Source organism: Littorina saxatilis, linkage group LG13 (assembly GCF_037325665.1).
Source record: "Littorina saxatilis isolate snail1 linkage group LG13, US_GU_Lsax_2.0, whole genome shotgun sequence".
Taxonomy (NCBI): Eukaryota; Metazoa; Mollusca; class Gastropoda; order Littorinimorpha; family Littorinidae; genus Littorina; species Littorina saxatilis.
In genome coordinates this window covers 26,856,081-26,872,549 of record NC_090257.1, presented here as the reverse complement: position 1 = coordinate 26,872,549, position 16,469 = coordinate 26,856,081, and the positions used below count along the sequence as shown (strand labels likewise).

General features: G+C 38.9%; 1 protein-coding gene across 1 annotated transcript in view; it reads left to right on the top strand.

Annotated features, from left to right (window-relative positions):
- Positions 1-16,469, top strand: part of LOC138945395 (uncharacterized) — a 66,075-nt gene that overhangs the window by 25,046 nt on the left and 24,560 nt on the right. Inside the window, exon 7 of the mRNA XM_070316831.1 lies at positions 14,656-14,752. Within this exon, the coding sequence (XP_070172932.1) occupies positions 14,656-14,752 (97 nt within the window). The remainder of the gene's footprint in view (positions 1-14,655; positions 14,753-16,469) is intronic.

Genomic DNA, 16,469 nt, shown 5'->3' with positions numbered 1-16,469 from the left:
CAAAAAACACAGTATGACATCCACTATATACATCTTGGTGTAACTTTGGGTCCGTATCTAGAAATGAGAAGAGAAAGAGAAAAAAATAAAGGAAATAAGAATAGAAAAATAAAAGAGATAAAAAAGAGGAATAAAAGTCATAATTTCATATTTCTGATCTGCAATTGCTTTTCGAATAAAACAAAGAGAGGCATTGAAGCCTTTGTTTTTTTATAAATACTTATGCACATTTTAGCAACCAAAATTATACGGTTCAATTCTTTCAACAGAGTTGCTTGCATTTTTCGATTTTTAACACCAAACATAATTTCGTGCACTGTTAACTCTATTTGTTTATCCAGATGTACCCAAATATAAAATTCTATCTGTTTCCAAAACTCAATCACCACTGGGCAAAAGAGAAAAAAGTGTTCTATATAATCAACGCTATTACTACAATATGAACAGACATTGTCCTCCACAACTTTCATTTTACATAACATAATGTTTGTGGGATAAATATTGTGAAGTAATTTCCATTGTAATACACGCAACCTTGTTTCTTTAACCGATTCAAAACTAGTCAGCCAATCTTTCTTATCAATTTCATAATTAAATTTCCTCCTCCAAAAGCCAATTGCACAAGGTTCAACAACTTTCATCCTTACTAATTCTTTTCTAAACTGTTGTGCGCTATGTACTTTCTTACCACGATATAAGGGGATATCCATCAAATCAATTTCTTTCTTTCCGTGCATCGTCTTGTGCATTACATTCAGAACAACAGCACGAACCATGTTATATTCCAAAATTCTCCGTGGGGATTTTCCTAAAACATCACAAATGAACTGATAGGAAACAAATTCGTTTCTGTATAAAACATCATGTACGCTATTAAGACCCTTTCTCGCCCAATCTTCAAAATACAGTATAATTAGTACATTTCCGGCATAAGCAAAGCATTGGTTATTCCATAAAAGCGGATTAAATAAATTATTATCAATACATAAGCCTACGTTGTTATCAAGCCAGGTTTTCAAAACAATTTTCCAAAATTTGGATTTGACAAGTTCACTCCCCTTTAGTCTCCGAAAATTAACATTTGAATAAAAACATTCACAATTTGAGCCGTACATTGAAAACACTGACTTTGGAACACATTTCCACTTATCCGTGACTTTGCGGGATGTCAGTCTGACAGCCCATTGTAATAAAAAGGATGCCTGCATGTGTTTCAAATCAATCATATTTAAACCACCATTTTCGACATCACTACACAATATTATCCTTTTAACCTTTTCAAATGCCTTTTTATTATTTTCTTTCTTTTTCCACAAAAATCTAAACAACAGTCTATTAACTTCTGCTAATACTTTATCAGGGATCACAAATGCCTGCATAAAATAAACAAATTGGGAGATCAAGAACGTTTTTATTACAATAATTTTACCCATGATACTCAAATTTCTTTTCTCCCATGCCGCAATCAAGCGCTTAACAGACGTAATTCGCTCTGTCCAATTTTCCTCAACGTCAGAGGCTGATATGTCATTACAAAAATAAATTCCCAAAATCTTTAATTTTTTCTTCCAATTGAAATCATAAAAGGTGTCTTGACAATGTTTTTGACTTCCTAGCCACATGGCTTCACATTTCGACAGATTCAACTTTAATCCGGAAACGTAGTAAAAAGAATCAAAAATCAATAAGGCATGTTTTAAATCCGTTTCGCTTTTCACAGTTAGTTATTTCAGATGTTTCCAAATTACATCACTGCGAATGTCTCTAGGGCTTCGAAAGGTGGATGTCGCCGGGGAAAAATCACTAAAACGGCTTATTTATTTCTTTATTTGTAAATGAAGTCCTTCCAATACGTATCAATGATTTGGATCACCACCTCAGGTTTGCCTAGGAAGGCGTAATCAGTATTTTCAATTTTACGCCGGCAATAAATGTTTACTTTGCGCGTAAAACATATATTAAGAGCGTACAATTCATCAACAGTAATTAAAACAAACAGAAAATAAACAAACTAACTTACAAACAAGCAAAGGGACACGAGAAGAAAAACAAGTCGCGTAAGGCGAACATACAATATTTAGTCAAGTAGCTGTCGAACTCACAGAATGAAACTGAACGCAATGCAACGCAGCAAGACCGTATACTCGTAGCATCGTCAGTCCACCGCTCACGGCAAAGGCAGTGAAATTGACAAGAAGAGCGGGGTAGTAGTTGCGCTGAGAAGGATAGCACGCTTTTCTGTACCTCTCTTCGTTTTAACTTTCTGAGCGTGTTTTTAATCCAAACATATCATATCTATATGTTTTTGGAATCAGGAACCGACAAGGAATAAGATGAAAGTGTTTTTAAATTGATTTCGACAATTTAATTTTGATAATAATATTTATATATTTAATCTTCAGAGCTTGTATTTAATCCAAATATAACATATTTATATGTTTTTGGAATCAGAACATGATGGAAAATAAGATGAACGTAAATTTGGATCGTTTTATAAAACAAATATTTTTTTTACAATTTTCAGATTTTTAATGACCAAAGTCATTAATTAATTTTTAAGCCACCAAGCTGAAATGCAATACCAAAGTCCGAGCTTCGTCGAAGATTACTTGACCAAAATTTCAACCAATTTGGTTGAAAACTGAGGGCGTGACAGTGACGCCTCAACTTTCACGAAAAGCCGGATATGACGTCATCAAAGACATTTATCAAAAAATGAACAAAACGTCCGGGGATATCATACTCAGGAACTCTCATGTCAAATTTCATAAAGATCGGTCCAGTAGTTTGGTCTGAATCGCTCTACACACACACACGCACATACAGACACACACACACACACACACATACACCACGACCCTCGTCTCGATTCCCCCCCTCTACGTTAAAACATTTAGTCAAAACTTGACTAAATGTAAAAAACAGAGACAGAAATGGGGGAGGGGAGCATATGGGGAGGTGGAGAGAGGCATTACAAAAACTTTCCTGTTGACGAAAGCAAAATGACGCGAAATGAACCCAATGATGGTTTTTTTCAAAAATAATGTAGTAAGCTTACAAAAGTATTCTTTTTTGGTTTGTTTTTAATGTGTTTTCCTTTTAACAGCCAACTGTTGCCCAATTAGGGACTGCTCTACATTATGCAAATGAATATGAATAGTTAATGGGTGAAAAGGGTGAAAAAGAGAGAGAAACAAAGAGAGAAACAGACTGGTAGAGAGAAGATGGAGAGAGGGAGGGAGGGATTCAAAGAACTGTTGCCGAAAGCAAGGCATCTCGAGATAATGGCCTATAACCTGTTCAGGTAAGTATGTTAAAAGCAATTAACCGCTGAACTCATCCTCTCTAAAGAGGACACTTCACACCAGTCGCTGAAGTTTTCAAGGGGTCATAGAGTACACACATTGGACAATGGAGAGGCCGTAAAAGGGTCGCGTTGCCATTGGTCAACCTGACCACGTGATCAGCCTCGGCACAAAGCTACGTCCATGGTCATGGAAACCCTTTCTAGTTCAGTCCTGGCTCGGGACAGTTTTTTTTTTTTGCCGAACGATGTAGGCGTCTCCTAGGAATTGTTTTGGTTGGCGTGCGGAGCGGAGAGTTACAAATTACTTTAAAAGAAAACACTTTAGTTACTTCTCAGATAGAGCGAGTCTCAGAGTGTTGGTTTAAACAAAACTTTATTCAATTTTAATCATGACAAGAACAATGCATGGATGATTACATACTCAAGCATGTAATGCTTATTTTAAGCAATCATAGTAATTACAAAACAAAGGTTAGCATGATGGCGGAATAAGTACATTAGCTCCTTTCAGGAAACGAAAAACAAAACAAAAGACAAAACAGATACACAAACAAGCAGAAAATGGGAAGGGGTTGGTGATACAGGAGGTGGGGAAAGGGCAGCTAGCTAGTAGCTAGCTTAAGGGAAAAAGAAGAAGACTTGGAGCGCCAATATTTGAGGGGATTTTTTCAGTTGTAATAAGTGCACATAAGACACTCGCACAAAGTTAATGCGTATTGTGATCAGAGGAAAAGTCACTACATTGCGCATAAATCGAGACATAATTGATAAGTCGGAAAACAACAAAAGAACATGAGAGAGGTTATGGGGAAAAATTTGTCAGGCAGCATGTCGCATGACAGTGTCTAATAAATGTAATGTACTAATGAGTGAAGTATAGAGGCTCATTTACGGAACCTGCCCGTCTGTCTAATATAGTACTGTACAGTTACGAATATGGTCTGGTTGACATTTCGTGAATATTGCGGGATGCCTTTCAATAATATTTCGATATACTTATAATCATTTGTCAAATTATCAATGGACAATAATCTTATATCTCTATACAAGGGACAATGCAATAAGTAATGTTCAGCAGTCTCGCTGGGATAACCACACTCGCATTGAGACTGAGTGTTATGTATGGTCCGACTGAGGTGCCAGTAACGGACGTTTTAAATGGAAACAAATTGAAACAACTTTTACAGCCCGGACTTCGGTATTGCATTTCAGCTTTGTGGCTTAAAAATTAATTAATGACTTTGGTCATTAAAAATCTGAAAATTGTAAAACAAATAGGCCTATTTTTTTTATAAAACAATCCAAATTTACGTTCATCTTATTCTTCATCATTTTCTGATTCAAAAAACATATAAATATGTTATATTTGGATTAAATACAAGCTCTGATAATTAAAAATACCGGTACAAAAAGTATGATCAAAATTAAATTTTCGAAATCAATTTAAAAACACTTTCATCTTATTCCTTGTCGGTTCCTGATTCCAAAAACATATAGATATGATATGTTTGGATTAAAAACACGCTCAGAAAGTTAAAACGAAGAGAGGTACAGAAAAGCGTGCTATCCTTCTCAGCGCAACAGTACTACTACCCCGCTCTTCTTGTCAATTTCAGTGCCTTTGCCATGAGCGGTGGACTGACGATGCTACGAGTATACGGTCTTGCTGAAAAATTGCATAGCGTTCAGTTTCATTCTGTGAGTTCGACAGCTTGACTAAATGTTGTATTTTCGCCTTACGCGACTTGTTTAAAATCAAGAGTCAAACCGACACAAAGATTTTCACCTTCCATTTCTCTGTAATGGAGGCACGCAGAGGCACGACGTAGAGAGAGCGTCAGATAACCGCGACGTAGGTTTGGGGAGTCGGGTCGGGCACTAAGAGTACAGTTTATTTTTACAGAACTGTACATTAATTATCGCAACAGGTTTGAACAGTTCGCTTTACATTTGAATCTGTCTCTCTCTGTCTGTGTCTGTCTGTGTCTGTCTGTCTGTCTGTCTGTCTGTCTGTCTATCTGTCTGTCTGTCTGTCTCTCTCTCTCTGTCTCTCTCTCTCTCTCTCTCTCTTTTTTTTTTTTGTCGTTGGAATTTGATTGTACACATATCTTTGAACATAAAACATAATTGTCAGAACGATTTCGAGTGAACAGACTTCGGTGTGTACGAACACAGATAACCCTGTGGGCTGCTGTCACATTTTAGGTTTCTATACAATGAGAAAATAACAAAGTGTTGTTGACTTTTCATGCAAGGAGGTCGATCCTTGCAATTTTGCATATTATGTTTGGTCTCGTATACATGTTAGCTTAAGACGGGAAAGTCAGACGCAAGCGAAGCGAAATTACCAGATCACGCTCACAAGTGTGTACTAAAAGTCACATCAGATCCAATCTTCGGTCGTGGCGAGGTTGTAAACACTAAATGAGAAACAGATGACAGGCACTCCGCCACTTCTGCTGAAGGACATAGCAGGTACTTGGCTACACTTCACTGCGCCACATGAGTGATTCCATTTTCCGTTCGGCAATCAGTCTGTCTCACGCACAAATTGTCAAGGGTAATTTTAAACTGAGTCTAATTTTGTCAGACACTGGGCAAGTTTTAATACCGGACCTTCAACATTGACGATTGGGGTCTAAAAAACACATTCCTTCCTTATAAACGATTCAGAGAAAATACCCCCCCACTCTATACCCCCACCCCCTTGCATTTTGAAATCTCCTAACATTATCTGAAATTGAAGCTGGCGTTAGAAAGCATGACTGAAACCCCACCGCTGTTAATCTCCTTCTCGATAAAAGAAGATATACACGTATTGTACGGCCGTTTTCTCAAGGCTGTCCAAATGAAGTGCTATCTGAATTTAACTCTTAAAAAAAAAAGACTAATACGGGTTTGTTTTTGTGGGTTTTTTTTAATAAGCCACGCCCCGGACTGCGCGCGCAACACATGCATACGACGCATATATGTGTAGTAAGTTTGTCGGAACTTTGGCGGAGTAATTTGATAGAGTTTTTAGATTGTGTCAACGACTGTAGACGTGATGTAACTTACAGATAAATTATATCTGAGCTTAAAAAAGTTTTTATTTTCAATAAAAATCGGTTCGGGTAGCGATGTGATGTTAATCTAGCAAATCAACAGGGCTACTTCCTAAATGGACCGAAGTTCTGTGGGACTGAAGAATCATCAACCGATGTGAACTGCTATTTGTTTAGGTGGTTCAGTCTTTCCCCATCGGCAGCCCTGTAAGCCTACATTTACTGAAAAAATCCTGTTTCATTTTTCTCTTTGAGTAAGAATATTTGTCCGCAGCTTACGGACTAACCCGTTCGATAGTATTACTTGGGTATAAACTTCCTTCCCAGATTGTCTCTGTCTCATCGCAAAATTACACAAACATTTTTCAATTTACAATATTTTACTTTGTCATTTTTTTTCCCTGTTCGACGACTCTTCCGACTATGTGAGTGTGTATGCGTATGTTGAATCCGATTACGCTTGTCCGCTAAACTGAAACGTGATCGAAATGACATTCGATCGATATTGACACTAACTAGTTTAAAAAAAAATGTATTCACACGCATACGCACACGTGCACGCGCACTTTTGCAGTCCCATGCACTGACCGCTGGTTCTACCTTGTGCGCTTGTCCGGAGTTTTTCTTTGTTTCTTTTTTAATTTGAGGTAATCGATAATAGCGTGGCATGAAAAACAATTTTGCGAAAACCCGGTGAAAACATATTGCTCCAATGAATGCTGTCCATCATGTGCGAGGTCGGGAAAAGTGTTACACGCGTACGTATCGCATGAAAACAAAGAGTGTACAGATAAAACTGAAAAGGAATTAAAGCGGAGAAGTCGGCAACTCAGTCAAACCACCTCTAATAAAGTGACAAATAGTACTAAACTATCGACTACTAAGATTCATTTGATTTTGTAACCAAGAATTTAGTTTTTGTTTTTAACGGCGCCATCAATTTAAAAGAAATGCATCTTTTCTGGTTCACATTTAAATAAATCCAAAAAAAACCCACCTACCTTTCTTGTTTTTTGATTCACATTTAGATAGTCAGCATTATATCATTTACATTTAACGTATACTGCATCCCGGTATCAGCATGCTTATTATACAATAACATAAAAACAGCGCTAGCAAACCATGAACATAATTAATTTCCTTGTAAATCTGTTTTGCTTCTTTCTTTATTTATTTATTTGTGTGGGGTGTTTTTTTGCGTGTTTATTTTGGGGAGAGTGTTTTATTGTTCCTCAAAAGCACTTTGGTCAATATCCCTTTAACTTTGAACTACCGTTCAGTTTGAGGACAGAATGCAATTCTTTTATTTTTGGACAACAACACTGTTGGGGTTGATGTACAAAATTGATGGTTGACTGATCAAAAGATCAAAATATTGTGTGCGATATCTGTTCCTTTAAGCCTTTCGTTTAACCAGCAGTTGACATAATTATGGCATGGCACGGCCCCCGTTTGACCACCCAGGCTCTCCCTCGCCCGCTTTGTCCCCGCAAGTTTTTTTGCTACCTTTTCTATATGCACTGTTAATAACATTTTTTTAGGCGAATTTGTCGTTTGCTTGCAAAAAAAAAGATAGTTAATTATCAGATCAGCTTTGTAAAGGAGATACTAAAAACCGCACATAATTATTCAAAAAAAGTCTGATGCCGCTCCGACTGAAGGGCTATTTATTGAAAAGGAAGGTGGGGGGGGGGGGGGGGTCCTGGGGAGAGGTGGAGGGGTGGTGGGCAAAATGAGACAGAGCCGATACGATTACGATGTGGAGGGGGGGGGGGGGGGCAGCAAATGTTCGCATGCACATGGTGGTCAGTAACTTTAGTAACACAAATCGACGTTTGATTTTAACCCCACACAGATGTGTTAATTTTTCTTTTGTTATTTTCTTTTTTTCTGTCAAAATGTATAAATGAAAAACGTGACAGGCTGGATATAATTTATCTGAGTGAAACGTTATTTCTTTCAGGGTCCGCATTGGTTTCTAAAAAACAACAGTGTTTAATTTTAACTTGATTTCATTTACATGAATTCAAATCAGAAACGAAGAAAATATCATAACACCGCAATATAACAGTGTCACAGAATCGTGAAACAATTCCGTAAAAACATTCTCTCAATGCTGACAATGTCTTGGTGCGTGGTTCTCACATGTGGTGTCCAGTTGTCCATCTTAGCTAATTTAAATTCCGCGTGTGATGTTTTAAGTGGGCCTATTGGGACGAAGCTGAGTAGATTCGGGATGCGAAAATCAGCAGATTATACGATTTTATGATCCGCGGCAGAGACTATCAAGTGCTCTTACGTATACAAGAACCAGTCGGTCGGATCGAGTCCAGGTGTGATTTTCGCGTTCTACTTACAGGCGTTTTATCTCAGCTGATAACTCCATGCCAAATGGTGGCGAAAACTATGACGGCTTACTAGTGCCAAAACCTGGGGTTACCCATTATCACGTGATAATTACTAATTAACGCTGTCAGTTACTGTTTTCACTCGTTAGTTACTCATTTTCACGGGATAATTAGTAATTTTCACGGGAAAATGACTAATTTTTAGTTTTGGCACTAGCAATCCGTCAGGAAGTGAGCCAAAACTAAAAATTAGTAATGAACAGGTGAAAGTTAGTAATTTTCCCGGGAAAATTAGTAATTAACACGTGAAAATGGTAATTATCAAGGGAAAATTACTAATTTTCCCTTGATAATTACAATTATGAGGTTTTGGCACTAGTAAGCCCTACGAAGGCTTACTAGTGCCAAAACCTGGGGTTACCCATTATCACGTGATAATTACTAATTAACGCTGTCAGTTACTGTTTTCACCTGTTAGTTACTCATTTTCACGGGAAAATTACTAATGTTTAGTTTTGGCACTAGCAATCCGTCAGGAAGTGAGCCAAAACTAAAAATTAGTAATTAACAGGTGAAAGTGAGTAATTATCCCGGGAAAATTAGTAATAATCACGTGAAAATGGTAATAATTTTCCCTTGATAATTACAATTATGAGGTTTTGGCACTAGTAAGCCGTCATAGAAAACGCTCAATGGAAAGTGACATCGCATGCGTTGGGAAGACCGTGGGAAAATATTGAGACCTCAGAATAGGGTCCTTTTAATTAGAGACGATTGACCAAAGCAAAAATAATACAACACAGCATAGTGTGTGTGTGTTTCTGCACGCGGTCTGTTTCTCATAAGGCACGCAATAAGCACACCCTGGTCGTAAGGGAAGATAGCCTAATATGGACAACTGCCTGATATGGACCACCTCCAGTTCTGACAAACTAACGGTGCTATAGGTCTCAAAACAATTTCATTCTTTGGATCACTTGCATATATATGCGATATAAACATTTGTAACCACACAATAAGCTAAGCTTATATTAAATGTGGTTATAAATATGTACATCTAGATAGGAATTATTATTTCACGTTATGTCAAGGTCAGAGAATCGCTTATCCCCTTGTTATAAATGTAAGACAGACAAGATACAATTTTTACCAAAAAAAGAGGAAAAGATACAGCAAAAGAATCAGAGGATGTGACAGAGGACGGGAAGAGAGTTAACTTTATTTTTCAGCAAGCAGGGGGGGGGGGGGGGGGGGGTCAGAGAGACGATTACTGTTACAGACTTGCCAATTCAATGTTCCTGCAGCAGCAATAATTTCATCCAAAATGTTGTCCAAACTAATTAAGCTTAGATTACTCATAATTTATGAATACACAGAAAAACCTTTAAGAAAGATTCACTCAAACTTGATTAAATACCCAGATGAAGCATCCGTCGCGTCGCACATATGGAAACATGCGTTCTTTGATATTACTGTTGCGATCGGTTTTGACGCTGCCGCCACCTCGCCGCAACTATCGTGCTGCCATCGAGTCGCGATATGGAAACACAGCTTAAGACTATGCATACTGCTGGTTTTCTCTTCATTCTTCTCAAAATGTCGGTCTCTGTCTGTCTGTCCACTTTTCTTTTTTTCTCAACCTTTGGTGTCTGTCTGCGTGTCTGTGTGTCTGTCTGTCTGTTTGTTTGTTTGTCTGTCTCTCTCTCTCTCTCTCTCCCCTTCTCTCTCTCCCCATCTCTCTCTCTCGCCATCTCTCTCTTTTTCGCTCTCTTCATCTCTCTCTCTCTCTCTCTCTCTCTCTCTCTCTCTCTCTCTCTCTCTCTCTCTCTCTCTCTCTCTCTCTCTTACAGTCAGCATATTACAAATGATGGTTTATTCCTGGCAAATTTCGACCAAATGATTATCGAAGATGGTTATGCAAATAAGATGCAACAACGGAAAACAGACGAAATTAAACAGAGACCCCAAGCCCGTGACAGACAGACACAGAGACTGAGACAGAGACAGACAGACTAGACAAGCCGACAAACAAAAAAACCCCATGAAAAGACACATGTAGGTGACGATGCCGATCCCAATACCGATGCCGATGTCGATGATGATGATGATGATGATGATGATGATGATGATGATGATGATGATGATGATGATGATATATCTCTTTATTTCCCTCTCTTGGAGAGTTTGCTGCGTGATAGCCTCTAACCCTATTCATTGTATTTAACAACGTTCAATCATCATCGTCATCTCTCTCTCCCGTTCTCTCTCTCGCCCCCCCCCCCACTCTCTCTCTCTCTCTCTCTCTCTCTCTCTCTCTCTCTCTCTCTCTCTCTCTCTCTCTCTCTCTCTCCCTCTCTTACACACTTTCTCTTTCATATTCTCTCTCTGTTTTGTTCTCCTTTCTCTGTCAGATTTGTTTTAAACAAACACGTAGGAAAGAAATCTGCAGAGCTGTTGCAATTGTGTCTTTTATCTCTATCTCTTTCTTTGTTTTTGTTTCGGTTTTTGACTGTGTGCCTATCTGTCTGTCTGTCTGTCTTCCTCTCCCATTTTGCCGCCGTCCCATTTTTTGCCCCATCCCATTTTCACGACATTTCACAAGCCAAGCGTCATTTTATAAAATTTATAATTTTGGATGATTAATGAGATGAGGATGATTATAATGATGATGCTATGGATTTCCAATTTGGATTGAGACTACGTGACAGGGCATTTTACTAACATGTCATAACAATAGCGCGACATCCCATTTTGACACCACATCCCATTTGGCCGCCATGCCGTTTCACCGTATTCCATTTATCCCCCATCCCATTGTCGCGACATTTCACAAGCCAAGCGTCATTTTACTACCGTGTCATAACAATAGCGCGTCATCCCATTTTGACACCATCCCATTTGGCCGCCATCACATTTTTTATGTATTCTTCTTGCCAAGCCTCACTATACTACTATACTGCGTTATTCAACTAGGAAGACATTCCGTTTACGCCAAATTCCATTTTTGCCAAAATCCAAAATGTCGCGAAATAGAGATGGCGGCAAAATGGGATGACGGCAAAACGGCATGGCGACAAAATGGAATGTGGCGCTAGTGGTTTGACACGGTGGTAAAATGACACATGGCCTATAACATGTCGCAAAAATGGGATGGGGGCAAAATGGGATAACGGCCAAACGGGATTGCGCCAAAATGGGACGTGGAGCTAATGGTACATGACATGGTGGTAAAATGACACTTGGCCTGTAAAATGTCGCAAAATGGGATGGGGGCGAAATGGGCTAACGGCGAAACGGGATTGCGCCAAAATGGGTTGTGGAGCTAATGGTACATGATATGGTGGTAAAATGACACTTGGCCTGAGAAATGTCGCCAAAATGGGATGGGGGCGAATTGGGATAACGGCGAAACAGGACTAATAGATCCCTTGACTTGGGGTAGTGCGACTCTGTCACTGCTAGCTTTCCACTCGGAGGAAGCGACCGGAATTTCCCAACGATGGGACATCCTAGTAATGAATTTTTTTTTTTTAATTCTTAAAATTAACAGAGTCGCGCTACCCCAAAAGTCAAGGAATTTCGTGTTTGTCCCTTGACTTTGGAGATGACAAGAAAATATCGGGCGCAAAAACGTGATTTGTAAAATTTTCACAACATATGTCGCCTAGCGCCATGTGTGTGATGAAACCATTCATATAGCTCTGCGGGAGCTCTGCACTTTTGGACGTCCCCATTTCACTGCTGTACAGCAAACATCGTCCCCAAATACCTGTTTGTTTCTAAAAAATCACGCTGGAGGTTGCATTTTATGTAATAACCTCCTGAAATGAGTTTTGACACTTTAGAATGGCATGCAAAATGACACATGGCCTATGAAATGTCGCAAAAATGGGATGGGGGCAAAATGGGATAACGGCCAAACGGGATTGCGCCAAAATGGGACGTGGAGCCAATGGTACATGACATGGTGGTAAAATGACACTTGGCCTGTAAAATGTCGCAAAAATGGGATGGGGGCGAAATGGGCTAACGGCGAAACGGGATTGCGCCAAAATGGGATGTGGAGCTAATGGTACATGATATGGTGGTAAAATGACACTTGGCCTGAGAAATGTCGCCAAAATGGGATGGGGGCGAATTGGGATAACGGCGAAACAGGACTAATAGATCCCTTGACTTGGGGTAGTGCGACTCTGTCACTGCTAGCTTTCCACTCGGAGGAAGCGACCGGAATTTCCCAACGATGGGACATCCTAGTAATGAATTTTTTTTTTTTAATTCTTAAAATTAACAGAGTCGCGCTACCCCAAAAGTCAAGGAATTTCGTGTTTGTCCCTTGACTTTGGAGATGACAAGAAAATATCGGGCGCAAAAACGTGATTTGTAAAATTTTTCACAACATATGTCGCCTAGCGCCATGTATGTGATGAAACCATTCATATAGCTCTGCGGGAGCTCTGCACTTTTGGACGTCCCCATTTCACTGCTGTACAGCAAACATCGTCCCCAAATACCTGTTTGCTTCTAAAAAATCACGCTGGAGGTTGCATTTTATGTAATAACCTCCTGAAATGAGTTTTGACACTTTAGAATGGCATTTAACGCTCATTGAAGTTTTAACAAACTTTCTAACACCTAAAACATTCATAGCACCGATAGCGTAATTCTAGCTCTGCACTTTGTGGCCACATACGTCCCCATTTCACTGCTGTACAGCAAACATCGTCCCCAAATGCCTGTTTTTCTAAAAATCACGCTGGAGGTTGCATTTTATGTAATAACCTCCTGAAATGAGTTTTCACACTTTAAAATGGCATTTAACGCTCATTGAAGTTTTAAGAAACTTTCTAACACGTAAAACAAAAGAGACCCCAAATGCCTGTGTTTTGAGCAAGATGGCATTTTGATACACAGCCGACCCCAAATGACTGTAAAACCACCTATGTGTGTGTGTGTGTGTGTGTGTGTGTGTGTGTGTGTGTGTGTTAGTTACTGCAGTGTATTCGTAATCCGAACATTTATATTTATGCTATGTTGCCTCTGAAAATGTGCTATACTTAAAGAGAATGGCAGGCATGGGAATTGTCCGCCGAAAGGCAAATTTCCGCCGAAGTTTTTTTTTGTCCGCCAAAAAAACAAAAGTGTCCGCCGAAAAAATAAATGGGGAAGGCAAAAATGGTACTGAAAACTGAATTTAATGGCAAACTTGAAGCTCAGATGACACCAAATTGCACAATTTGCGTCCTTTGGAGAACATTGTTTTTACGGGGGTGCATGCCTTTTTTAATTGTTTCAATTCCCATCCCAGGAATGGGTTATTGCCGATGAGATCCTATGTTCGCATGCCTGGCGGAGACCAATGTGAACCGTTCGGTCTTCGATTTCGGCTAACCAAGCCTTTGAAGTATGGATGACTGATCTCGGGTTTTCAGTGTTGATCTCTTAGTTTCAGGTCGAAAGATTGACACAATGATCTAATATTGTATCACGCGACTTTTTTCTTACAGAATGATTTAGCTGTTTAATGGCCAAGTCTTGGTGAAACATCTCTGTTGTGCAAACATTTTTGTCCAGGATACGTGAATAATGAAATCTTCTTGCACACTAGACCTCAAAACGATACAATTAATGAGATACGACACCGATTGCAAAAAACAGGATGATTCTTCTTGAGCCTCTCATCTAAAATGAAATCTTTGACGATAAAAGCGGAGTGAAGTCCGAACAGACGCCATAAATGCGTATAATGTCGTCACGTAAAGGTTCTGTCACTTCTTATGTATGTCCAAGGTAAATGACAAAGAATGTCTAGAATTGAGTTTGTCTTGGTGACTTATTGTCATTTCAGCAGAGAAAACGTAATCGCAAGGTCACCACCAAGCTGTACAGGTATCAGTGTCGTATAAAAGGTTGGATATTTGCACCCTCGTAAGTATGCTTACACCGCCTTTTTCAGGTTTTCCAGAGAAGAACGAACGCCTCAGTGGACTTCTTTCGGGATTGGACGGACTATCGCAATGGGTTTGGTGACCTGGAGGGCAACTTCTGGCTAGGTTCGTTATAAATGATTCAATTGTATTTAAATACATTGTCTAAAATCGCTGGGTTTTCCAGTAATATACAGAGTGGCCCGCTCAAAAATCAACCCACAAAAATCCTAATAACATCTTCATCGGTTGACCGAAATGCTCGCTGAAGCTCGTATTTTTCATGATCCGCTAACTTCGACCATTAATCTAAATATTCACTGAGACAAGGCTTGTATCCAATGTATTCCTCCTTTCTTCAGATTTTCAAAGAAAAACTGTGTTTGTGTGCCACAGTTTAATCGAGTTCTAATTACTCTGCCAAATCAAGGGATTTATGCGCGGTTAAAGAGTTCAATGAAAATCATTCAATTCTGCGAACACTTAACATCAGTTTATTTGGGTGGGAATAAAATCAAGTACATAGTTATGCTCTTTTTCTGCCAAAGCGATAAAGGCAGATACTTTTTACATTTAGTCAAGTTTTGACTAAATGTACCAAAAAGAAATAAAAACGTGTTAAAAAAAATAAAAAAATAAAAATAAAAAGTTTTGACTAAATGTTTTAACGTAGAGAGGGGAATCGAGACGAGGGTGTGGTGTATGTGTGTGTGTGTGTGTGCGTGCGTGTGTGTGTGTGTGTGTGTGTGTGTGTGTGTAGAGCGATTCAGACTAAACTACTGGACCGATCTTTATGAAATTTGACATGAGAGTTCCTGGGTATGATATCCCGAGACGGTTTTTTCATTTTGTTGATAAATGTCTTTGATGACGTCATATCCGGCTTTTCGTGAAAGTTGAGGCGGCACTGTCACGCTCTCATTTTTCAACCAAATTGGTTGAAGTTTTGGTCAAGTAGTCTTCGACGAAGCCCGGACTTCAGTATTGCATTTCAGCGTGGTGGCTTAAAAATTAATTAATGACTTTGGTCATTAAAAATCTGAAAATTGTAAAACAAAATATTTTTTTAATAAAACGATCCAAATTTACGTTTATCTTATTCTCCATCATTTTCTGATTCCAAAAACATATAAATATGTTATATTTGGATTAAAAACAAGCTCTGAAAATTAAAAATATACAAATTATTATCAAAATTAAATTTTCCAAATCAATTTTAAAACACTTTCATCTTATTCCTTGTCGGTTTCTGATTCCAAAAACATATAGATGTGATATGTTTGGATTAAAAACACGCTCAGAAAGTTAAAACGAAGAGAGGTACAGAAAAGCGTGCTATCCTTCTCAGCGCAACTACTAAACCGCTCTTCTTGTCAATTTCACTGCCTTTGCCATGAGCATGAGCGGTGGACTGACGATGCTACGAGTATACGGTCTTGCTGAAAAATTGCATTGCGTTCAGTTTCATTCTGGGAGTTCGACAGCAACTTGACTAAATGTTGTATTTTCGCCTTACGCGACTTGTTTTTATATTTTGATATCGCAAAGAATTTTTTTTACGTTGTATTGAGTAGCAGACAAACTTTTGCACCCGTGTTCAAACGTCAAATACGGTATGAAGTTCAATTTTCTGAGTCAAGACAGTGTATTGAACCGGTTCGTTTTCTTGACATTAAAGGATATATGCATTTGATTGTATGTGTTCTGTTTATGAAATTGACCGACAGATTGCGTCTTTTTGTCGAAGATGCCGATGTGTCGAAATCTGGAAGGGATACAACTCTAGTCTCTACACCGAGTATGAGCAGAGTTACTTGCCTTGTAAGCTTCGCGCCGATGGTTC